The sequence below is a fragment of the Fukomys damarensis genome, unplaced genomic scaffold, assembly GCF_012274545.1.
Source record: "Fukomys damarensis isolate Sample0158 unplaced genomic scaffold, DMR_v1.0_HiC HiC_scaffold_34, whole genome shotgun sequence".
Classification (NCBI taxonomy): Eukaryota; Metazoa; Chordata; class Mammalia; order Rodentia; family Bathyergidae; genus Fukomys; species Fukomys damarensis.
Genome location: NW_022900946.1, coordinates 20972207 through 20996168, shown reverse-complemented (window position 1 = coordinate 20996168; position 23962 = coordinate 20972207). Strand labels below are relative to the sequence as shown.

The following is a 23962-nucleotide window of genomic DNA, read 5'->3' as shown; positions in this document are numbered from 1 at the left end:
CACTGGGAGCTGGAGGCCAACCTGGGCTGCATAGTGAGTTCAAGGCGAGCCTGAACTACGTAGAACTACATATGAAGACCCTGACTTAAAAAAAAAAAAAAGTAAAGACGCAGTGGCATGGATGAACGGCACAAACAAGCAAAGTGAAGTCAGATACAAAAGCACAAAGTGTTTGATTTCATTTGTATAATGTGTCCAGAATAGGGAAATCTACAAAAACAAAATAGATTGGTGGTTTCCAAGGGTTGGGGCAAGAGGAGATGGCGAATGATTACTTAATAGGTACAAGTATCCTTTGAGGAGAATGAAAATGTGAAACTAGATAGCTGTGATGGTGCTTACTAAACGGTGTGTGTACTAAATGTCACTAATGATAAACTTTATACGTATTTACCACAATTTTTATTTATTTATTTATTTATTTATTTATTTGGTACCGGGGATCAAACTCGGGTCCTTGTGCTTGTGAGGCAGACGGCGGAACCACTGAGCCAAATCCCCGGCCCCTATCACAATTTTTATAAAAATATAACAAAAGACTTTGCAAAGCTGTGTATGAGCCATCTCTCACCCGGCGGGTGGCAGAATCTTTGTGACCGGGGTAATCACAAAGGGAGACTCTTACAACCTAGGGGGTAAGGTGGACTGGCGAGCATCGCATTCCTAGTTGAAACAGACGTTTGGCAGCGTCAGCCTTCTCAAGGTCGGATTCTGGCGGGTCGACCTCAGGCAGGAGGTGCTCTGGAGGCCGGCCGGGTTACTCCATCCGGTGAGCCGGACTCTCTCCCTTGGCTTTCAATTCCTGGAGCTTCGACCCGTGGCCAACTCAGGTCTTGACAATATTCGTTTTTCTCGGGTCTGAATCCACTCTCTACGCAGAGACCACGCCTACCCAGAAGAGCTGCTCCAGGCCCCGCCTTTTTGCCTATCAATCTATTTCGCTGTAGCCACGCCCCCCAACGTCTAGCCCGCTCTGGAAGAGCGGGGCCCTACGTCTTCGGTTCCAGGCCACACCCCCTTGAGGCCTGTCTGTCAGTCCTGCCCCGCCCCCTCTCGCCGTTTTTTTTCTACCCTTGCCTCGGCGGCCCGTTGTTATGACGACACGGTCGTAAATCCGCCATCTTCCTGCGGCGCGTTGCGACATGGAGGGCGCGATGGCAGTGCGGGTGACGGCCGCTCATACGGCAGAAGCCCGGGCCGAAGCCGGGCGTGAAGCGGGTGAGGGTGGGGTCGTAGCAGCGGCCTCTGTTCCCGGCGGCTTCCTCGGCCTCCCAGCGCCCTTCGGCGAGGAAGGTAACGAGGCTAGACTGTGCTGGTACGGCCAGGGTGGGGCGGCTCAGCCTGGTCTAGTGGAATACCGAGGGCCGAACCTTCGGGCGCCCAGGCCCTTCAGGACTGAGCTCCCCGCGGGCCTCGCATGCCATCCCGACCCTCGCAGGCTTCCCTGTGGGGCGCCTGCCCCCCGTTGGGCCCTGCGCGTTTGCAGGTGTACGCAAAAGTCTCGAGGTCCCAAATTGGACCCAGACAAACGCTGACTGCCCAGCCCTCCGGCCCTTGCTGCAACCCCCGACGCCCCTGCTGGAGGCGGGGACTCAGTTCTCCACGGGATGGGGCTCACCTAAAGGTGCACAGCCGCCACCCCTACAAAATGTAGCTGCAGCTTCTCGAATGTGCTGAGCACTTACCCCACTCCCTCCTCCCATCAGCTTTTTCTTTCTTTTTTTCTTTTCTTTTTTTTTTTTTTTTTTTTTTTTTTTTTTTAAGACAGGGTCTCACTATGTAGTTGGGACTGACCTGGAACTCATTATGTAGCCCAGGCTAGTCTGGAACTCACAGCGATCCTCCTGCCTCAGCCTCCTCAGTGCTGAGATTACAGGCGTGCACCACCACACCTGGCCAAACTTTTGTGTTTTTTTTTGAGACAGGGTCTTGATAAATTCCCCAGGTTGAGATTGAACTTGTTATCCTTCAGCCTCCTAGAGTGCTAAGATTACAGGCGTACACCACCACTAAGGCAGTATTTTCTGTCCTTAAGTCAACTCTTAGATTGACTGCTATTATTATTAGCATTTTAGAGATGAGGTCCACTGAAGTTCATTGATGTAAAAGAGTGGTCACCCATTTAGGAAGTAGCAAGGACTGGATTGGACCCCAGGACCATGTAGCTCCTCAACTCCTTTAATTTCTGGGTTCTGGTACTTCATGGGAGAATAGCAAGAATAACGTGTGTGTGTGTGTGTGTGTGTGTGTACGCGTGTAAGCCTGAGAGTAGTACTGGGACACTAAGCCAGTGGTGGTGAACCTATAGCACGCGTGCTGGAGAGGGCTGTTTGTATCCCTGAAAGCTCTGAACAGCTCGCCATCGCTGCCTAAGCATTCGTTCACCGGGCAGTATTAGTGAAACAAGATGTAAAGAAAAACAAATCCTTCCCAGCCTTGGGCAACCCTCCACCCCCGAAACTCCTTGTTCTGGTACAGAGAAAATTGACAACTATATCCTGTAAACAAAGTTTATGCCGCTGTATTCTCATATGATTCATAAGACATTGTCTTCTTTGAAGGCAAAGTTACAAAACTCCACTTGTCCTGTTCCACTTGCTGTGTCACTAGAAAAACCACTCCCTCTGACAAAATGTATAAAAGCTGAAACTTTTCTTTGTTCAGTGCTGTCTTCCTTTAGACAGGAAACTCTTGAGCTGAACATACCTTGAACCTAAAATAAAGCCCTCTGTTTCAGTCCATGGATCTCTCCAGTCTCTTGGATTCCCACAACAGTAGCTTTTTAGAACCACGTAGGTCTCCACTGTCTCCTGGAATGTCCCACGATCAGACAGGAAGGGTGTTGGTTCTTGGTACTGTGTTAAGGGTGGTCTTGTCTTTGTCCCCAGAGGATGTGTAGTGTTTGTCTGTATCTGCCTCTCCTCTCCCTGCCCCGTATATATAATATATGTTATATCTATAGTTATATATATATATATATATATGTATGTATATTTATTCCCTTATTTCTTCTTGGAGAGGGGCAGTGCCAGCCTGAGAGGAGTCTCTTTGAAGGTTGTTGTGCCCTGCTGGGTCTGTCTGCCTTGTTTCTGTGAAATGTGTCTTTCTGGGCTAGGGCTCCTTTGGCAGCAATATTGTGCTGAATCAGACTCAGTAAGTTGGGAGAGTTAGAAAGGTGACAGGTACTTCAGTGCCTGGTTTGTGACTGAGCCAGCCACCTCTGTTAGGTGGCCTGTGGGTGAGTCAGCTCTTGCCTGGCACTTTATTTGCCCATTAATTAAACAAACCTTGACTGGGCTTCTCCCGTGTACCACACCTGGATTTGACCTTGATGTATGACGACGGAAGTGCTAGGAACAGTCAGACTTTTATGGAAGAAGGGCGCCTGGGTTGGCCCTTGCCTCAAGTTGTTTTTCTAGGTTGGGTGTAGTCATTCATTTCCCCAGGGTGCTGGAAGATTTTTTGATATTCCTAGTGAGGTACCTGTCCTACACAGGGACTCAGGGAGCCAGAAGTCTCTCCTGCAGGTCCTAGGACAGGCATGGTGATGGTGAGGGGCTCAGGTGTGGGCATGAAGCCCTTCTGGGAAGCTCTACCCTTGGTGCCTGCACCTGAATAGGGGTGCTATCTGTTGGGGACCAATGAGGCATAAAGCCAGGGTGAAAAGAGTGGTCAGGAGCAGAGGATGTAACTCGGTGATAGTGTATGTCAGTGTGGGCTAGGCCTTGGTTGAATCCAGCACTTTTAGTGGTTAAAGATTAGGCCCCCTTCTGTTGATGTCTTTTTTTTGTGGGGGGTGCTGGGGATCGAACTTAGGTCCTTGCACTTGTGAGGCAGGCGGCAGCACCACTGAGCTAAATCCCAGGCCGTGTTCCTGTCTTTTCCAAAGGCTGGCCCCTTAGCCAGAGCCTCGTGGGGCTCAGTCTACTGAGACTCTGTCGTGCCCTGTTCATTCTTATCAAGTCAGTCCACTTCACAGATGAGGAAAACGATTTACAGATGGTCACAGAAATGGCCAAGGGTATATTCAATTGCCAACAGTTTTTATGCATTTTTGTTTGTTTGGTGGTGGTGCATATTAGACAAGTATTGTACCATTGAGCTATATTCTTAGTCCCCCAAGTCTTTAAGGTAGTGCACACTTGTAATCGCTGCACTTAGGAAGCTGAAACAGAGGATTGCTGAGCTTGAGGCCAGTCTGGGCTATATATTAAGTTCAAGGCCAACCTAAACTACATAGTGAGATCTGATCTCAGAAAAACAAAACCCCCAAAATAAAATCCAGGCATGGTGGTGCATGTCTATAATCCTAGCACCGGGGAGGCTGAGGCAGGATTACTGTGAGTTTGAGGCCATTGTGGGCTACATAGTGAGTTCAAGACTATCCTGAACTATGTAGTGAGTCCCTGTCTAAAAAACAGCAACAAACCAAAAAAGCACACAAACAAAACAAAACTCATCCCTCTACTATCCCTAAACTGCTCGGGCAAATCCCTTTGCTTCCCAGCCCCTTCTGGGCCTTTCTCTTCTAATCCCTAAAGTAGGAGCTTTGGGGCTGACAGCCTCAGTGAATCTTGCAGCCTAGGTGTGTGTTGTATGCCATCCTGGGTGGGCCTTGGCTTTTTAGAGGTTGGATGCTGTACACAGATTTCCCTAGCCTTGGACTCCCAAGCATATTCTCAGCAGCCCCTGAAAGAGCTGGGGCAAGTGCTCTGCTCCTGATGTCATCCTTAGGCAAGGCTGGTTTGGGGTTGGAGACTAAGCTGGAGTGGCCCTGGTTTCCCAGCTGGGAGCCTCTGACAGCAGGCTCATTGCAGATGAGGATGACGTACACAGATGTGGCCGCTGTCAGGTGGAATTCACTGCCTTGGAGGACTTTGTTCACCACAAGTTTCAGAAGGCCTGCCAGCGGGCCCCTCAGGAAGCCCTGCATACGCCCTCTGCTGCCACCACACTGCTGGGCCAGGAGGTAAGCCTCTACCCTCTTGCCACTGCGCACACCCACCTTCCTGGGCTCCCCTGACAGCAAGAAGAGGAAGAATGCTACGACAGACCGGTGTAGCTGGTTCCTGGTGAATGTGGGTGGGAAGACATCTGGTTTCAGGTAGAGGGTCCTGGCTGTGCCCCTAATCCTGTTGATGCACTGAAGCTTCCTGGATAGCTTGGGTGGTCCAGCCTTCTCACATCCTGCACAGTTGAGGGACTGGGTCCCTCTTTCCGTAGGGTTTTAGCTCAGGACGTTATGGTGGTGTTGGTCTTCTTGACTTACCTCCTGTCCTGCACATGATTCCTGAGGATCTCACAAATGAAGCAGGGTCCTGTGGGTCCTACCACCTTGTCATAAAATGGCTTATTTTTTTAAGGCCCTGTGATATGCTTGTGCCTAGACACACAGCCTTACCAAATTTTACAGCACTTCTCTCGGTGGGACCTCTTTTCATCCTCATTGAACAGAATTGAGAAAGGAGCCTCAGGGAGAAGTCAGTGGCTTCAGGCTACCAGTGGTCCAGATGACAGTGGAACTGGGTTGTCTCTCTGACCACGTGGCTGGGGCTGTAGGTGTGGGTGCTGCATTGTTGTGCCTGCCACAGTCCAGCTTCACAGTTACCAGTGCCTCACTGTGGGTGCCAGTGCGCCATGTCCAGGTGTGATGAGAGGCATCAGAGTGATGGGGCTAGTCCTCAGCCATGGGTTGGAGAAGCTAGGCAGGAGTTAGGCTCAGAGCTGTGGTCTTGTGGGCAAGATGGGAGTTGCCACTCACACTTCAGGACAGGGGCCAGGCCTGTGCTCCCCAGTTGATTCTTCCACAGCTTTATACCAAGGGAGCCCAGGCCCTCCTCTGGAAATTCTGGAGCCACAGACATGTCCCCTCTGTCCCCATCCTCCAATTGGTAGGTGGTGCCAACGGCAGCAGGCCCAGAAGAACCCATTACTGTGGCCCACATTGTGGTGGAGGCAGCCTCCCTGGCAACAGACATCAGCCATGCTCCTGACCTTGTTGGTAAGCCAGCCGTCCACCTGCAGTTCTCTTGGCACTGAGGTGTCTCTGACTTGATAGCCATTTGTAGGTGGGGCTGGAGTATAAGGCAGTTCTGCTACCACACCCTTTATTCTCCCAAGAGCAAGGCCTAACTCTGGAGAGGCTGAGGGCTTTTGTAAGCCTCTCCTGGGCAGGGCTGGTAGGAGCAGGATGCATCAGACACCAGGCTCTGTGGGGAAAAGGCCATGACATTCTGTATCCACAGTGACCTAAACGACCCTAGGATACATGCAGGCATCACGGAGTCTTCACTCTGTGCCATCCTGAGCAGGCTTCCCTCTCCTTCATGCTTTCCCAGGCTTTTTGTCCTCTGGACCTCTTATATCCTTCCCACTTCTCTGCCACTCCAGTGGTTCCTGCTCACTGCTCACAGTTGGCACCCACTGGGTGCACCCCTGGGTACCTCTGCCCAAACCGTTGGCTATGGATGGTTGGTATGGGGCAGTTGGGGTGCCCCTGCTGCTGTAGCTGGCCCCAACTTGGTGCCTGACCTTGCTCTTCACCCCCAGTGCTTCCTTACATTAGCATTGGAATTCCTATCCTGATTGTCATTAGGCTTTTATGAGCATACAACGCCAAGCCTGTTTGATGGCTATGTTTTAAAATTTAATTGCCTCACTGATGTGCAGTGGAAAAGGGGGCATTCAGAGGTCTGTATTGGGTCAGGCTCTCATTAATTGGGAAATGTGCCGGGGGACATTCAAAGGGCTGCCTGGGCGGATGGAAGCAACCAGGGGCTATTTCTGATGTACAGATGAGAGTGGAAATGAGTGGTTGGATTTGTAGATGCCAGGGGAGGGCAGTCAGGTTGGGTCTGATGTTATGGGAAGTTGGGAGGGAAGCAGTCCTTACCTGGGGTGCCTGCTGGCAGGGGTCAAGGCAGGAGGGTAAGATGGCATCTGGACAGAAAATGTGTTTGGGGTTTGGGCAACAGGTAGAGCTTGACCTTGGGAATCTGTGGGGACTGGTTGGAGCAGGAATGGGGAGGTTCTTTGAGAGAGACCAGGCTGGGGCTTGGGAAAGGGAGTCTCTGAGCAGGTTGACCTGCCCAGGGAAGCAGCTAGGATACCTGTCCTGGTCTCCATGCCACCTTTCCCCTGATTTCCTAAAACAAAGACACCTGTTGCCACTCAGATTTAGGAATATTGTTGTTGAGGGTAGGGCCTTGCTCCAGCTCTGGTTCAGAGTTTAGTTTCTGTGTTGAGTGTGTGGTGTCATCTGAGAAAACAGGTTCCCAGTAGCATGTCTAGGCTCCAGGCCTTTGGCCAGCTGGGCCCCTTTCACCCATCCTTGCTTTCAGTGGTTCCCAGCCTTCGCCTGCCATGGTAGCCCTTGCTATGGTAGTATTTCAGCATCCCCTGCCCCTCTTGCATCTTTTGTACCTCGAGATTTTTTTCCCCCCTTTGTGAGATCCTAGGTGGGCAGGACCCAAGGGCTGGCAGTGTTCCTGTTGACCTCAGGGAGAGAAATGTCAGAGAGGCGGTTGGGCTGACTGGGCTCTCCTCTGGGGTCAGGACTTAGGCACCAGGGACTGTGTGAGGTGGCTGGTCACCATCTCCAGGCCCTCCTGCCTTTGCCCTAAACACAGACTCAAGTTTCCTTATGGGCTGGTGTAGCTGTCTCTCAGTTCATTAGCCATCAGGTCTCTGTTCTTGGGAAGATGCTTCTGGGGCACTGAGAATGTCAGCTGGATCACATACGAAAGATGCCCTAATTGTTTTTGAGTTACTTTCTTGGATTTTATTTGGAGAGAACAAGATGCTAGCCAGATGGAGATAGTTTCCAAGAAGTGGCTTCTCAGCTGTTTCCCACTCATCACTCTTATGAGCAGAAAATGAAGTGTTTGCAGTCTTGGTTTGCACATTGTCATATTTCCTTAGCACCACTGAGAAGCATAAGGCCTGACTTCCTTTCTTCAGGCCATCCGTGTGTCTGGGGAGCATTCACACCTCCACAGTCTGCCCCAGGACAGGGCTCTGGTAGTGTCTGCTTGTCCAGCAGCAATCCAATCAGTGGGTGACCCCAGAGGCACCTTCTATCTCCAGGGGCTCGGTAGCACTACGGGGGAGTATACAGGACTAGGCAGCTGGGCTGGTCCAACCTCTGTCTCTGTGCCTAGGCACATTGTTGCCAAAACCTGCACATATTCTTGGCATAAAAGATGGGGCATCTGTTCTTATGGTGGGTCTCCCCACTGCACAAGTTTGGAGGCCCTGGAGTCCCTCCAGGCAGCTCCATGGAGTTGGAAAAGTCTGTATCCTGCCAGCTGACTCAGGCTGAGTGGCTCCTTGGCTGCACCCCCAGGTCCTCTGCATTGATTTTCCACTATGCAGGTTGGACCTGGATTTGACCCGGAGCAGCAGGTCCCAGATCTGGGACCAGGGGGAGTGTAGACAGCCTTTGCCTACAAAGCCCCCTCTGCACAGATCCTTTTGGGTCCTGTGGTGCGACCCAAGGCTTATGGTGACTTGCCTTTCCTCAGGCAATGGACATATTAAAGAGGTCATTGTGGCTGCTGAGACTGAGCCAGGGGATGGTGAGCTAGCGGAGGCCTCGGGTAGTCCCAGCCATCAGGAGATTGAGCTTGCTGTGGAGGGCGAGCAGGCACAGGCTAAGCTGCTGGTGAACAAGGATGGCCGCTACGTGTGTGTGCTGTGTCACAAGACGTTCAAGACGGTGAGCCCCTGGGGCTGAGGGCTGGCCACGCCTCCCGCCTTCCGCCCAGGGAGGTGTACTGAGCCTTACTGCCCGTCCCTTGCAGGGCAGCATCCTCAAGGCCCACATGGTCACCCACAGCAGCCGCAAGGACCATGAGTGCAAGCTCTGCGGAGCCTCCTTTCGGACCAAAGGCTCACTCATTCGGCATCACCGGCGGCACACAGGTGAGCTGCGCCCTCCCACCTGGCCTTGGAGGTGCCCTACCCTTGGCCTATGTTTATGTTTCCTGAGTAAAGAGGCAGGGGCTCCTTGGCTGCCTTCCCCTTGTTACAGGGTGACGGGCTGTTGTCTACCCAACACTGACTGTTCTCTCCACAGACGAGCGCCCATATAAGTGTGCCAAGTGTGGGAAGAGCTTCCGGGAGTCGGGTGCACTGACTAGGCACCTCAAGTCTCTCACTCCATGCACAGAAAAAATCCGCTTCAGCATGAGCAAGGATGTGGTTGTGGGCAAAGAGGACATGCCTACAGGTCAGCATAGTGGGATCTGCCTGGGTATTCGGGGCTGCTGTTCCCAGCCTTGGCCCCTGGCTGAGGTACCACTGCTCAGGGGAAGTGCTTTAATTGCTCACTCAGTTCTGCCTTAAAGGGTCAGGTGCCTCCACCATGGGGACAGTTACACCTTCGTCAGTGACAGGCGAACCTTTGGAGACATCGCCAGTGATTCATCTGGTGACAGATGCGAAGGGCACTGTCATCCATGAAGTCCATGTCCAGATGCAGGAACTACCACTGGGCATGAAACCCCTGGCCCCAGAGGTAGGGCTGGGCTACTCTCCGCTCTGTCCTCTGCCCATTTTGTCTTCTCTCTGCTGTGAGCACTGATTCCAACAGAGGTAGGCAATTGGAGCTGCTGGCGGAGCTCACTTTGCCTACAGAGTAGACTAAAGGGCTCCCTGCATGGTTCCAGGGGTCAGGGAAGGGGCTGGGGATGAGTGAGCAGGGGTCGAGGTTGGAGTGAGGAGGACTGGGCTCTACCCAGTGAGAGCAAGGCAACTAGTGCTGGGAGGCTGGGAGTGCACCATACAGTGTCTCTAGAGCCCCTGGGCCTGGTGGGGTCTGGCCTGTAGGGTAAGTGCTGTGTGCCAGGCTGTCTGGCCAGCCTGCCTCTCCTTTCTCTGCAGCCTCCAGGCCCTGAGGAGCTTCCCTGTTCTGGTGAGGGCAGCCGTGAGAACCTGTTACACCAGGCTATACAGAACTCTGGCATCGTTCTCGAGCGAGTCACTGGGGAGGAGAGTACCGTAGAGCCGGCCCCAACCTCTGGGTCTGGTCCACAGCCCCTGGAAAATGGACCTTCAGAACTGCCACTGCTGGAGGTGGAGCAGATGGAGACAGTAGGTGTTTCTTGCTAGCATCCTCCTCCTGGGGTAGACACCGTGTTTGCTCACCACGATGGCCTGTGCTCCCTGCAGCAGATGGTAGTACTGCTTTACTACCTTCCCTGGGGCTATGAGGGAGCTGGCCGGGGTGGGTGCTCCAGTCTTATCTTTGGTGTGGCTAGGGCACATCCTGCAGTAGGTGCTAGAGGTCTGCTTGTGGTCCCCTAGCAGGTGGCCAGTGAGGCCTCCTCCGTGCCCAGGACCCACCCATGTCCTCAATGCAGTGAGACTTTTCCAACAGCAGCCACCCTGGAAGCTCATAAGAGAGGCCATGCAGGTGGGTAGTATGCGGGCAGGTAGGTCCATGGACAAAGGGGCCTGGGGGCAGCCAGGGTGGCCTGTGGTCCCGCAGTGGGTGGCCAGATGTGGTATGGGTGGCAGGCCTCGCTGATGTTGTGTGTGGTCCCAGGGCCGAGGCCATTCCCCTGTGCGCAGTGTGGCAAGGCCTTCCCCAAGGCCTACCTGCTCAAGAAGCACCAGGAGGTACACGTGCATGAGCGCCGCTTCCGCTGTGGAGACTGTGGGAAGCTGTACAAGACCATCGCCCATGTGCGCGGCCACCGGCGTGTCCACTCCGATGAGCGGCCCTTCCCTTGTCCCCAGTGTGGCAAGCGCTACAAGACTAAGGTGGGGACCCTGGTGTCTAGCTCTGGGGCCAGATGTACCCCTTTTTTCCTGCTCCCCCACGTCCCCCTTCTTGGCCTCAGCCTGCTCAGGTTTTGCCCCTCAGGCCCAGAGGTAGGTCGGGGGGTGGCCCTGATCTGCTCTGGCTGAGACCAGCTGTCTTGGACTGGTATCCCCAGAATGCCCAGCAGGTGCACTTCCGGACACACCTGGAGGAGAAGCCATATGTGTGCCAGTTCTGCAGCCGAGGCTTCCGGGAGAAGGGCTCGCTGGTGCGGCATGTGCGGCACCACACGGGCGAGAAGCCCTTCAAGTGCTACAAGTGCGGCCGAGGTTTTGCTGAGCATGGCACGCTCAACCGGCACCTGCGTACCAAAGGTGTGGGTCAGTGCGTGGCGAGAGGCATGAGGGCTAGGGGTTGCCTGACTGTCACTGAGCTTCCCTACCCCGGCAGGGGGCTGCCTGCTGGAGGTGGAGGAGTTGCTGGTGTCTGAGGAGAGTCCCTCAGCAGCTACCACTGTGCTGGCAGAGGACCCCCACACTGTGCTGGTGGAGTTCTCGTCTGTGGTGGCTGACACACAGGAGTACATCATCGAGGTGGGTGTGGGGCTGGTGGGGCCGGGAAAGGCCCCAGGGTAGCACACCCTGACTTACGACTGTCCGTCCAGGCCACTGCAGATGATGCGGAGACCAGTGAAGCTACAGAGGTTATCGAGGGCACCCAGACGGAGGTGAGTGGCCTGGAAAGGGTGGGAGGCCGGTCTGGCCCCTTGAGCAGCCAGGTGGGCTGAGCTGTGGTCCCTGCAGGTGGACAGCCACATCATGAAGGTGGTACAACAGATTGTGCACCAGGCCAGTGCCGGGCACCAGATCATTGTGCAGAATGTGACCGTGGACCAAGAGGCAGGGCTGGGCTCGGAGGCAGCCTCTGCAGACACCATCACCATCGCCACCCCTGAGAGTTTGACAGAGCAAGTGGCCATGACCCTGGCCTCAGCTATCAGTGAGGGAACTGTGCTCGCAGCCCGCACAGGCTCAAATGGCACTGAACAGGCCACTGTGACAATGGTGTCATCAGAGGACATCGAGATCCTCGAGCATGCAGGAGAGCTGGTCATTGCTTCACCAGAGGGCCCAGTTGAGGTGCAGACAGTCATTGTCTAGCATGGAGCCTGCAGGCTCCCATTGGGCCGGGGCAGGTGCAGACGCAAGGACCCTCAGTGCCTACCCATGCCTACCTGGACTAGTAGAGAAGACAGCCCAGAATTTCAGGCATCCAAAGGAGACTGGGTGTGTAAATATGTTGAAGTTTTTTGTTGCTTTACAATAAAACATGAAAACCTGGAGCTTGTGATGTTGGGGAAGTGGCCTTTGGAAGTGACCAGTGGCAGCACCTGTCTGCCACACTTGTTCACACACCTGGCCACCAGCCCAGGGGCATTGCTGGCCTTGGTGGCGCCTCCATGGTGTGTGGGTGTGTCTGGCATGTTGACAGGCAGCCTCTTGCCACTACCCTTCCTAGCTGGAGCTGTGATCCCCAATTTCTCCTCGCCTCTTGGGGTTGGGGGAAACTTGCTGCTCCTCAGCCTCCTTCCCTGGGCTGTCATGGGTTAGGGTCTGAGGCTGAGACCCAGGAACCTCAAATCCAGTGGAATAGCTGCAGCTTTTTACCCTGAGGTGAGGACAACTATAAGCAAAGCAGCCGGGGATGTTGGACCAGGAATGGGCCTGGTCTTTCCTGATGGTCTGTTTTTCCACGAGGATGTGGCTCAAAGAGGCAGATTCTAGGTGACCTAGTTTCTGGGGAGGCAGAGATAAGAACAAGGCCTGGACCATGGGTGTGGCTGGCCCTTTTCTGAAGTCCTGAGTCTGTCCTTAGGCCTCTGGGAGCTTCCTGGGTGGTTCTGGGACAAGCCTGCGGTGCTACTGTTGGCTCAGGAGATAATCCTGACCCTTGCTTGCTGGGGTTTCCATGGGAATGGGAGCCAGGAGTTCTGGCATGCACTCTTTGGAGGCGGGACCCAGCGGAGCCCTGCCCCTCCCCGCAGCAGGGCCTCAAATACCCACCAGTGCTCTTGCATCAGAGCTCCTGCTGAGCTAGGACAGCAGTTTGTCCAGAGCCACAACAGGCCCCAGCCTGGACCACAGGTCCCCATTTGGACCAGCATCCGGGAGTCTCTGACACCACTTTATCCATATCACAGGTAAGTCTTGGGTCTGGGTTGAGCTGGAGGCTGGCTGGGAATAAGATTTAAAACTGTTTGCTCATGCTTTGGAAAACCCATCATAGGCTGAAAGCCTGGTGTACCCCCGGGTGTGGAGGGGGATGGTCTGACCTGGAGAAATGAGGAGTAAATGAGGTTTCTCCCGAGGCCAGCCGTGGAGGCAAACCTAGCCAGGTATGGTCCGAGGTGTTTCTCGCAAGCTGTCCCTGACCCTTTCAGCTCCTCGGCTTCTGCCATGGGTGGGCCCTGGGCCCTGGGCCCTGCTGGCGGCACTCTGGGCACTGGGGTCTGTAGGGTCTGCGGCGCTGCGCATCGGAGCCTTCAACATCCAGTGCTTTGGTGACAGCAAAGTGTCAGACCCCGCCTGCGGCAGGGTCATTGCACAGGTAAGGCTGGGAGCACAGCTGAGGCTGAGCTGGAGCCAGGTGGGGCTCCCGGGCACACCTGGCAGGCTCCCCAACCTGACAACTGCCCCCAGATCCTGGCTGGCTACGATGTCATGCTCGTTCAGGAGGTGCGGGACCCAGACCTGAGTGCTGTCACGGTACTCCTGGAGCAGATCAACAGGTGTGGTGGACAAGACCCCCGTGTGTACCCTCAACCTTGATCGTAGGCTCAGCGCAGCACTTGACACAGGACCTGGCCCTTCTCTCCACAGTGTGTCCGAGCACGAGTACAGCTTTGTGAGCAGCAAGCCACTGGGTCGGGACCAGTACAAGGAGATGTACCTGTATATCTACAGGTGAGGTGCAGGGGTCCACAGGGAGGGAAAGGCAGGGTCCAGGTGGCAGGCTCAGTGGGTCACCAGTCCTCTGCTCCCAGGAAAGACACAGTGTCGGTCGTGGAGACATACCAGTACCCTGACGCAGAAGACGCCTTCAGCCGTGATCCTTTTGTGGTCAAATTCTCCGCCCCCAGCTGCGGTGAGGTTGGCTCAGTCCTCCCAGGCTCCTGCCCTCAAGCCACGCCCTGACAGGCCCCTCCCTCCTCACCCTGCTCCCACCCTTAACACCCCCCACCCCACAGCTGCCAAAGAGCTGGTGCTAATCCCCTTGCATGCGGCGCCTCACCAGGCTGTGTTGGAGATCGACGCCCTTTACGATGTCTACTTGGACTTGATCGACAAGTGGGGCACAGATGTAAGCTCCCTGCCCAATTCCTGTGTCTCAGGGTCCTATTGGTGGGGCCAGGGGTTTGGGTCACTGTGCCAGTCTCAGATCTCAGTGGCATCCACAGGACATGCTGTTTCTGGGTGACTTCAATGCAGACTGCAACTACGTTCGGGCACAGGACTGGGCAGCCATCCGCCTACGCAGCAGTGAGATCTTCAAATGGCTTATCCCTGATAGCGCTGACACCACGGTAGGCAACTCGGACTGTGCCTACGACCGCATTGTGGTGTGTGGCGCCCGTCTGCGCAGGAGCCTGAAGCCCCATTCGGCCGCCGTGCATGACTTTCAGGAGGAATTCGGCCTAGATCAGGCACAGGTGAGTGGTGGGAGGAGCCCAGTCTGGGCCACACTGGCATAGGCTGGGAGGAAGGGGCAGGGTACTATTTTTGCTTCTGGTCATGCTTCCAGCCTAAGATCTGTAGACCCTCAGCCCCTGCCAACAGGGTCCTCTCCTATTCCCATACAGGGGCCAACTGTGAACCTGTAAACAGTAGCCAGGGAGGACATGTAGGCCTTACTGGCCCCCTCCCCACAGAGGCACTGGTTTGTGTAATTATTGGACCCATTGTACTGCAGGACTGCTGAGACCCTGCTTGCCTCTCTTTTCAGGCTCTTTCCATCAGTGACCATTTTCCTGTGGAAGTGACCCTCAAGTCCCACCGATAGCCTGGCAGTCTGGGCAGGGAATGCCATCTACAGATTTTGGCCACAAAGAGTGGCACCACAGAGGATTGTGTGGGTGGCAAGCTACTTGCCAGTGAGGATGTAGGGCAGGGTCAGCTGGGCAGGGACATGTCCATGGACACACAGTAGGACTACCCAGAGCCTCAGTTTTCCTATCTGTAAGACAGGCTAACACTACCTACCTCTTAGGGTTGTTGTAAAGAGTTATCTACAAATGGTGCTGTGTGGTGCCTGGCACAACCTCTGCTTAATAAACAAGGTGCTCGGCCAGGATCCCACAGGTTGGCTCCAAGGCTTCTGTTGTCTTAGGACCCAGCCCTTCTGGGGTGCGAGCCTTGAGTCTACTGTCCAGTGGGCCAATGGTCCCAGCCCCCTTGGGGGATACAGAGGGTCTGTCTTGCTCACTTTTTATTCTGGTGGGAACTTGTAACCTCCTGACCATACTGGCCCAGAAAGCTCAGAAATGCCCCGAAATTTCCTGTGCCAGCTGCAGATGCTTCCAAAAGCCTGTTCCATGAGTGCAACTGGATGGTAACAGCACCACACAACAGCTTCCTGGGCCTTGATGGATTTCAGAACAGGCTTTGATCCCCATCCTGCCACCAGGGACTCCCAGGCACTCATCTGAATTAGAGGTCCTGCTGCATCCAGTTCTGCAAGGGGAATCAGGGCGGCTGGCCTCAGGTCCTGTCAGTCATCTTCCCTGGGACTTTCAGAGTCCTTCAGCATAGGAAGGCTGCTTTGGGTCTCTCCCAGGCCAGACATGTGGCTCTGCGCTATATCCTTCCCAGAGACTGCTGTTCTTGCCAGGGGACAGGTCTGTGTAGTTTCCTCAGCAGCCCTGGTTGGGTGAGGACCTGCTAGAGTGTGAGTCTCTGTGCTTGGGATGAGCCTACCACCTCGGAGGCAGGAAAAAGCAGTTTCGTGGGCACAGGGACCTGATGAGGTTTCTAGCTTTTGAAATAGTTCATCTTTGGCAGAATTTGGAAACTGGACCGAGTCATATGGAAGGGACAGTCTTTGTTTCAAAAGTTTAGACAAGTTTGGTTCTCCCAAAATCTCTTTTTTTGGTAATGGGGATCGAACTCGGGACCTTGCACTTGTGAGGCAGGTGGCAGCACCACTGAGCTAAATCCCCGGCCCTCACAAATCTAAAGTAAGTCAGGATTTTGGCAGTAGTGCGTGTCTCAGCCATGCAATGCTTGGGAGGGTCCTCTCCATGCTCCCCGGGATCCTCTGAATGCCTGCCTATTCTCTCCATCCAAGTGAACAAACATGGTGCCAAAGGGTTATTCTCTTGGAGGGGGGCGGTCCTGTGGGTCTTAGTTGGCCTTAAAAGCAAGCAAGTAATCAAAGGCTGGGAATGGGACGACCTGAGGACTTTATTCACAATCCTGCTTTGGGAAAGGAGACAGTGTGATCTTGTCTGGGCTCACAAGGACCCACCTGCCATTAAATTCCAAAAATCTAGACACCGCTCTTCAAGCTGTCATGGCTTCCCACCAGGCAAGAGGCACTTGTGGTGGCAGTGGGGCCTTTGGACACTCAGCCCTAAGATCAGGAAAACAAAGAGCTGAGCAAGTTGAAAACTACCTTCTTTACAGTTTCCTTGAGACCAGAGAAAAACCTGTGCGGCAGGCCTGCCCTAGTGCTTCTTTTGTTTGAGGTTTTCTAAGTACACCTGCAGGGAATTCTGGGTGGAGTCTCTGGAGATGAAGCTGACGAAGTTCTGGATGTCAGCTTCCCGCTGTTTGATCAGGTGGTCTGCTGTGGCCTTCCTCATCATGTTCTTGGTCAGCTGCCGAGCGTGGTCTGAAGAAAATTGGGTCCACCCATGAAAACCCACTTGCCCGCAACTGCCTCACAAGCACAAGGTCCTGAGTTCAATTCCTGGTACCACAAAAACAAACAAACCTGCTTGCCCAGACAGTGGGGTCATTCCCAAACTTTCTTCAAGCGTTCAAACAGAAACTTGGGTAGAGAACTTAGGAAACAGAATAAAACAGGAGCTGAGGATTTAGCTCAGTGGTTCTGCCGCCTGCCTCAAAAGCATAAGGACCTGGGTTTGATCCCGGTACCAAAAATTAAAAAAAAAAACAACAAAAACCAATAAAACAAAAGTCTCCTATCCTATCCCTACTACCCACCTATTTCCCTAAAAAACCATTAGATGATATTGTAGAAATTGCCTTTTGTTATTTTCACTGTATTCTAGTACTGAGAATATCTTATCACCAATCATTCATCTCTATCAGGGGTCCCCAACCTGGCTTCCCAAGAGAAAATGCCAAGGAGGGAGATATGAAACGGTTTTCACCCTTTTACGTATTTTTTTTTTTTCCTACCAAGGATCAAACTTGGGACCTTACCCTTGTGAGGCAGGCGGCGGCACCACTGAGCTAAATTCCCAGCCCCCTAATGTTTTTTTGCGACTAGTCTGACTGTGTAGTTCAGGCTGGCCTTGAACTTGTGGCAGTCCCGCCTCCTGAGTGCTGGGTGTCTGCCACCAGGCCTGGCTGTTTTCACCTTTTTAAAATTAGTTGGAAAAACTCAAAAGGATATTTTGTGAAAAGTAAGAAAAATGTGATACTTGCTGGGTGTGGCGATGCATGCCTGGTAATCCCAGCACTTGGGAAGCTGAGGCAGGAGGTTTGTTTTGCGTGAGCTTGGGTTACAAAGTTCAAGGACCCTTATTTTGAGAAAAGTCCCTACAGATGTAATTAAGACAAGATAATCCTGGATACAGGGAAGGCCTTTATCCAATGGTAGGTGTCCTTTGAATTAAAGACATCTGAGACAGAGACATAGAGGAGGACACATAAAGATGCGGAGATGACTGATGTGGCCACAGGCTTAAGAATCAAGGAGACCGCCCCCCCAGCCTTGATGGCACCTTGATCTGAGTCTTCTAGTCTCTAGAACTGTGGGAATAAAGTTTCTGTGGCTACCCAGACTATGGTGCCCCTGCTGGTGGGGGCAGTCCTGTGCGTATTTATGGTTTCCACAGAATGTTTGTGGGAGATTCTGGCATCACCAGGATGAATCATCAGGCTGAGGGAGGACTGCCTTTACCACGGATACCTGCAGCTGTCCACCCTCCCAAGCTCCTCACCTGGAATGGCCAGCCACTGGGTCATCACTGAGAGTGCTGTGCTCTGTACCTGGTCCTCGGGCACTACCTGGTCCACCATGCCCAACTGAAGGGCCTCTGCTGGTGGGAAGAGCAGCCCCAGTTGCAAGGCACGCTCTGCAGCCCGATGCCCAATGGTGTTCACAAGGGTGTCTTTGAGCCTGGAATGAACATGCCTGGTCACCTCTGGCAGGAGACTCCCAGGAGATTGTGTTTAGCTCAGGATCAAGTACAGTGGGTGCAGTCCCTGGCCTTACCAGAAGGGGGCAACAATGCCCAGCAGAGTCTCATTTAGTCCCATTCGGTACCTAGGGTTGTCAGCCAGGAGCCGGTAGTCACAGGTGAGGGACATCATGCAGCCTCCAGCAGGGGAAGCTCCCTGCAGGGAAGAGAGGTGGTCTGGAGGTGCCAGGTCCCAAGTGTACCCCTGACAACAGGGGTCAGAGTCGAGCCCAGGAAGGGTCAGTAGGTGGGCATGAGCTCTTGGGGTGGCCCCAGCCCCACTGCCTGGGGGGTGCACCAACAATTCAGGCTGTGTACAGTGAGGAAAAGGACCAAGAAGAAACTGTCTTCCTTAAGGCTTTGCAGCAGCATCTCAAGAAGGGCTCAGGCTTGCCCGTCAACCCAAGGGCCCCTACAGACAAGACCATCAGCTTTTGGGGGCTAGAAAAACCTGAACTGGGCTATTAAGGGCGGTAAGGTACTTTTCCTTTTATAGCTTGTCCAATGCTACTCTCCAAGCAAGCATTTAGCCACAGGTGTCATTTCATTCAGGCGCAATGTGGCCCCATGACCATCTCCCACAGCCAACCCTACCAGGATGTCCTGGGAACCCAAACTCACACCGTGTCCTCACTTTACGCCCCACACTGCCCCAGACAAACAGCAGGTCATCAGTGCTTCCTCTTTAGCACCTTTACCCTATCTCACCGCAGTACTTCCGTGAGGCCCCTGACTTTCATGTTAGATGACATGCTGCCTTTCCTGGTTAGTCACAGCTACCTGCTCAGAGCACAGTTCCAGAGCTGTACTCTTCCTCAGCCTCCCCGGCCTTTCCCAGATCTGGCCAGGCTGAGGTTCCCAAAAGGCAGACCTAGCCTCCCATTCACTCCAGAAATAGCCTGTTAATGGGTAGGCCCTGGTCCCTACCCACTAGCTCTTTTGTGTGTCTGTCCCTGCCCCTGGGCTGGCTCCTCCCCAAATCAGGGAGAAGCTATGGGGTGGGAATACTCACGTTGATGGCAGCAACCACCACCAGGTTGGACAGGTAGAGCTTTAGCCACATCTCCTGCACGGCCCTCCAGTATTCAGCATAGTGAGCTGGGTTCTTCCCGCACATCTCCCTCAGGTCCAGCCCAGCTGAGAAGATGCCAGGACAGTCCTCGGAGAAGCAGCCAGAGCAGGGTGTTCACGAGGGTTACCTCACCAGGAATGGGGTTGCCTCCGCGAAGCCCAGAACTGGGGGCTCTAAGGACAGCTCCTTGACCCAGCCTATACTTTCCAGGATAGTCGTCCCTTTCCAGTTGCAAACTGGAGAGGCAGAACTGGCATCGCTTCAGGCACATGAATGCAATCTACCCAGAACAGTCCATTCTTGCCCTCAGGGCTGTAGCGGGCACTCTCTTCTCTATGGGGTATTTACATCCCTCCCACCCCCAGCTCCACCCCCCCACTAGGACATGCCCCGAGGTACAGATCTGTCCCCAGATTCCAAGGTCACCCCATTCCTTTGGATGAAGTTCCTGGCATGTGCAGCACTTGGGACAACGCTGGGGTTCAGACAGGAGAAAAGTTTGCCCTCTGAGACTGAAGAGCAGCTGAGTGCGGACTCCCTAGACCTACATACTGAGGGACTGGCTCAGGAAGCAGAGCCCCCTAGGGCACAGCAGCCCAGGAGCCACCTAGGTCCTACAGGGTCAGCTTCTTCTCAAGCAGCATGGGCTCCAGAATGCCCCTGTGACGACCTGGCTCTCCCAACATGGTTCTGGCCCAGGCTGGGGCACCATAGCTCTCCTCAGGGCTACCTTGACAACCAAAGGCCTGGAAAGTAGGCTTCAGCTGGGCCTGCCTTCAAGAAAATGACCTGCAGGCCGGGGATTTGGCTCAGTGGTTCCACTGCCTGCCTCGCAAGCACAAGGGCCTGAGTTCAATCCCTGGTACCAAAAACCAAAAACCAAAAACAAAACCCCCCAAAACGACTGCCTGAGCTCACTAGTACAATCAAATCCCTGGTGACTATGCTCTTTGGAAGCCTCTCATGGTAGCATCTGACCTCCGGGTGGCAGGGGCTGCCTGATTACTCTGTCATATGACAGGTGGCTCCAGCGTTTCCTATGTTTCCACTTTGATCTGAGGACTTGGGGCCCAAAGCAGCACCTACCGAAGTTAAGATGACACCTCTGAGGGTCTTGTCATTCTCCAGCTTCTCCAAGCAGATGACAAACTCTGTCAGAAACTCCAGAGTAAGGCTATTGACTGGAGGGTTCTTGAATTTTATCACAGCAACCCCTAGTTTAAAGGAGGAAGAACCTTACATCCAGCCTGGCTACAGTCTCCTGACTAGGCTGTAACCTCAGCCAGGCCACAGGAAACTGCACAGTTCTGGGGTTTTAAAGAATGAGGGGGGCTGGGGATTTAGTTCAGTGGTTCTGCTGCCTTCTTCACAAGCACAGGACCCGAGTTTGATCCCTGGTGCCCGCCCCCCACAAAAGTTAAAGAATGAGGGGAAGCCAAGTATGGTGGTGCACACTTGTCCTCCCAGCACTTGAGAGGCTGGAGCGAGAGAACTGCCACTGGAACGAGGCCAGCCTGGGCTATGGACTGAGTTCAAGGCCAGGCTGAACCACAAAGACCCTGCCTCAAACAAAACAAAACATACCACCACAACTGAGGGAAGTCTGGTGTGGGGTTACAAGTCTGTAGTTCCAGCACTCTAAGAGGCTGAGGCAAGAGGGTCAAAAGTTTGAGCCTGGCCTGAACAATGTAGACCCTGTCTCAAAATTTTAAAAATGGATAGAATACAGCTTAGTGAAAAGGCCCTGTGTTCATTTCCCAAGCAAAACAAAACAGAAACCTCAAGGTGAGATTCACATAATATAAATTTACCACTTTAAAATGAACAGTTTAGGGGCCATGGATTTAGCACAGTGGTTCCGTTGCCTGCCTCACAAGCCCTATGTCCCAAGTTTGATCCCCAGAACACCCTCCCCCCAAAAAAGTTTAGGTCCACAAAACATATTTACAAGGTGGTACAACAATCACTACTATCTAGTTCCAAGAAGAGAAATGCCTTCTTTCTTACCACTTGCTCACATTCCTTGGCAACCTCTATAGGCTTTGTCTCAGTGTATTTGCCTGTTCTAGAGGTTTCACACAAGTGGAATCATGGGCTTCCACGGTGCGGTGGTTATCATGTTCACCTCACGAGTGGAATCGTGTGGCCTTTCATTGACTGCTGTCTTTCACTGAGGGCCTGTTTTTGAGGTTCATGCCAGTAAGAGGTACCATAGATCAGGATTTTTTTCATTATTTTGTTTTTGAGGGCATTGCTTTGTTGTCTAGGCCTTGAACTCACTATGTAGCCCAGGCTGGCCTTGAATTCATGACTATCTTCCTGTCTCAGCCTCCCGAGTGTTGGGATTACAGATGTGTACCAACATGGCCGGCTTCATTATTATTTTAATTATTATTTTTGGCTATGTAGTGCAGGCTGTTCTTGAACTCACTATGTAGTCCAGGTTTGCCTCAAAGTTATGATCATCCTTCCAACTGCTGGGATTATAGGCATGTGCCACCATACCCAGCACATTATTATTTTTAGATATTTTAGATGAACCCAATGTTCTCCAGTGCTAGGCAAGTGCTCTATCATGGAGCTATATCTATAGCCCTTTAAAAATTTTTTTCCCCCTTTTCTATTTTATTATTTATTTTTGAGACAGGGTCTATGTAGTTCAGGTCGGTCTTAAACTCACTAGTAGCCCAGGCTGGCCTCGAACTTGTGGTAATTCTCATGCCTTGGCCTCCCAATTGTTGTGATTAACAGGTGTGCACCACTATACTCAGCAACATAACCTTTAAAACATTTTTATTTTGAGAGTGGGTCTTACTAAGTTGCCCGAGCTGGCCTGGAGTTATAAGCATATGACATTGTGGCCGGCAGAATTTTCCTTTTTTTTTTTTGGTGGTGCTGAAGATGGAACCCAGGGCTTTACACAAGCTAGGCAAGCCCTCTGCCACTGAGCCAAATCCTTGCCTTATTTATTTATTTATTGACACAGGGTCTCACTATGTAATTGAGACTGACCTGGAACTCACTATGTAGCCCTGGCTGGTCTGGAGCTCACAGTGAAACTCCTGCCTCAGCCTCCCGAGTGCTGGGATTATTTTTTAGGGCTAAAGAAAACCCACTTGTAGCTGGGCATGGTGGTAGACGCCTGTAATCCCAGCACTTGGGAGGCCCAGGGAGGAGGATCACCATGAGGTTCAGGCCAGCCTGGGCAACTTAGTGAGCTCAGGGCCAGCCTAAACTACAAGGGGAGACCTTGTCCCAACAAAGAAACAAAAAACCCCTCACCTGTAAGGAACAATCACCCTTTGTCCACAGATGGACACTTGGGCTGTTTCCACCTTTGGCTACTGCACTATGCTGTAGTGAACACGTGTGCACACATTTTATTTTTTAGACACCTGTTTTCAGTTCTCTTAGGAATATTTCTAGAAGTGAAATTGGTGGATGTATTTTATTTTGGACTCTAGGCCAACAGTAAGGGTGCACAGGCAGTAGGGCCCTGACTGCCTTCGTACAGCCTTTTTGCCGTGCTGGCTTCTCACGATATCAGCAAGGCCTCAAGTTCCTGGATGGTTTCATCCCTCAAGGATGAAAGACAAAGGTTCAAGAGTTGCCTCTCCTTGGAACAAGGAGAGACAATCCTGGAAACCCATCTCATGCACAGATACGCCAAGTGGCATCTGGTACTGAGGCAGGCAGAGGGAATACTGGGACCCAGGATGTGAGCCTCTCCACCAGGACTAGAGACTCTTGTCCCCACTGTTCTCAGAAACCAAAGGCTTTGACAGAACCTCCCTCTCCCACCGAGGGGCCCCAGTCTCTGAACTTGTAATCACTCCTGGTGGGCACAAAGTATCCCAGGCCCTGTCAGCGCTGCTCAGATAGAGTAGGACTGTGTTTTTGGTACTGGGGTTGAACCCAGGATCTTCACACTTTTGCTACATCCCTATCCTCTGTTCATAGTTGTATTTTATTTTTTGGTACCGGGGATCAAGCTCAGGACCTTGTGCTTGTGAGGCAGGCAGTAGAACCACTGAGCTAAATCCCCGGCCCTTATAGTTTTGAGTCAGGGTCTCACTAAATAAGTAAGTTGCCTAGGTTGCTATCAAATCTGTGATCCTCTTGCCTCAGCTTCCCAGAGCGCTGGGATTATAGGGATGGGCCACCACACACAGTTTATATACGAACGCGTTCGTCACTTTAACACAGGCCAGACTACCCAGTCCCTTACTCCACAATGAGCCAATGTTGCCTGCAGCTTGGCTCTGGACACAACACCTTGGCTGCCCACTTGTGCTCACCCTTCAGGCCCACCCTTGACCAGAGCCTCCGTGCAGGCCCTATCATGTCCCATCAGACCTCCTAGGCCACTCCACCCACTGATAACGCCTCTGGAAAAGCGGTATGATTCCACAGAGGAATAGCACTGAGCCCCACCTGTGCAAAAACCTTTGGGGAAATCAGGGAGATGGAGGTACAAAGGCAGGAGGAAGGTAGAAAATGATCCAGTCTGACCTACAGTAAAGCTTTCCTTTCTTTCTTTTTTTTTTTTTTTTTTTTTTTCCAGGGAATTAATTTTTTTATTTTTATTTATTAATTTTATTGAGTTTATTGGTACATTTTAGGGATACAGTACAGTTACATTCATTGTTGGGATCATGTACCTCTACATGGCAAGTCTTGATTCTCATTTTTTCCC

At 52.8% G+C, this 23962-nt stretch overlaps 3 protein-coding genes across 9 annotated transcripts in view; 2 read left to right on the top strand and 1 right to left on the bottom strand.

Moving 5' to 3' along the window:
• The first annotated feature begins 1106 nt into the window (after positions 1 to 1106).
• E4f1 (E4F transcription factor 1) lies at positions 1107 to 13100 on the top strand. Of its 4 annotated transcripts, none has more exons than XM_010603521.3 (14): positions 1107 to 1293; positions 4818 to 4969; positions 5896 to 6001; positions 8523 to 8716; positions 8802 to 8922; positions 9077 to 9229; positions 9348 to 9517; positions 9883 to 10092; positions 10306 to 10414; positions 10547 to 10764; positions 10941 to 11139; positions 11216 to 11306; positions 11430 to 11492; positions 11569 to 11587. In XM_010603521.3, exons 1-14 carry the CDS (start codon positions 1143 to 1145, stop codon positions 11585 to 11587), a joined length of 1956 nt encoding a protein of 651 aa, XP_010601823.1. In that variant the 5' UTR covers positions 1107 to 1142. The 4 variants fall into 4 exon arrangements, with proteins under 4 accessions (XP_010601823.1, XP_010601821.1, XP_010601820.1 ...); XM_010603519.3 differs by having other exon boundaries at positions 1109 to 1293; positions 10309 to 10414; positions 11216 to 11358; positions 11569 to 13100; XM_010603518.3 differs by having other exon boundaries at positions 1110 to 1293; positions 11216 to 11358; positions 11569 to 12146.
• Positions 13101 to 13143: 43 nt separating this feature from the next.
• Dnase1l2 (deoxyribonuclease 1 like 2) lies at positions 13144 to 16616 on the top strand. 4 transcript variants are annotated; one of them, XM_010603515.2, is made up of 7 exons: positions 13144 to 13372; positions 13465 to 13553; positions 13645 to 13728; positions 13809 to 13909; positions 14060 to 14125; positions 14254 to 14474; positions 14768 to 16616. In XM_010603515.2, exons 1-7 carry the CDS (start codon positions 13163 to 13165, stop codon positions 14822 to 14824), a joined length of 828 nt encoding a protein of 275 aa, XP_010601817.1. In that variant the 5' UTR covers positions 13144 to 13162; the 3' UTR covers positions 14825 to 16616. The 4 variants fall into 4 exon arrangements, with proteins under 4 accessions (XP_010601817.1, XP_010601816.1, XP_010601815.1 ...); XM_010603514.2 differs by having other exon boundaries at positions 14013 to 14125; positions 14223 to 14474; XM_010603513.2 differs by having other exon boundaries at positions 14013 to 14125; positions 14211 to 14474.
• The window catches only part of Eci1 (enoyl-CoA delta isomerase 1), a gene marked incomplete at its 5' end in the record, with an annotated part of 14322 nt that continues 6566 nt past the window's right edge, over positions 16207 to 23962 (bottom strand). Inside the window, 5 exons of the mRNA XM_010603613.1 lie at positions 16207 to 16654; positions 17955 to 18133; positions 18230 to 18351; positions 19207 to 19353; positions 20353 to 20480. Of these exons, the coding sequence (XP_010601915.1) occupies positions 16488 to 16654; positions 17955 to 18133; positions 18230 to 18351; positions 19207 to 19353; positions 20353 to 20480 (743 nt within the window). The remainder of the gene's footprint in view (positions 16655 to 17954; positions 18134 to 18229; positions 18352 to 19206; positions 19354 to 20352; positions 20481 to 23962) is intronic.

What these genes read in the sequence shown, in the direction of transcription:
- E4f1 (XM_010603518.3), top strand. Translation starts at nt 1,143, where the DNA reads ATGGAGGGCGCGATGGCAGTGCGGGTGACGGCCGCTCATACGGCAGAA. An exon ending in AGCGCCCTTCGGCGAGGAAG is followed by an intron (nt 1,294 to 4,817) that starts GTAACGAGGCTA and finishes GGCTCATTGCAG; the next exon opens with ATGAGGATGACGTACACAGA. An exon ending in TCGAGGGCACCCAGACGGAG is followed by an intron (nt 11,493 to 11,568) that starts GTGAGTGGCCTG and finishes TGGTCCCTGCAG; the next exon opens with GTGGACAGCCACATCATGAA.
- Dnase1l2 (XM_010603517.2), top strand. Translation starts at nt 13,163, where the DNA reads ATGGTCCGAGGTGTTTCTCGCAAGCTGTCCCTGACCCTTTCAGCTCCT. An exon ending in GCGGCAGGGTCATTGCACAG is followed by an intron (nt 13,373 to 13,464) that starts GTAAGGCTGGGA and finishes AACTGCCCCCAG; the next exon opens with ATCCTGGCTGGCTACGATGT. An exon ending in CCGCCCCCAGCTGCGGTGAG is followed by an intron (nt 13,915 to 13,948) that starts GTTGGCTCAGTC and finishes CCTGCCCTCAAG; the next exon opens with CCACGCCCTGACAGGCCCCT.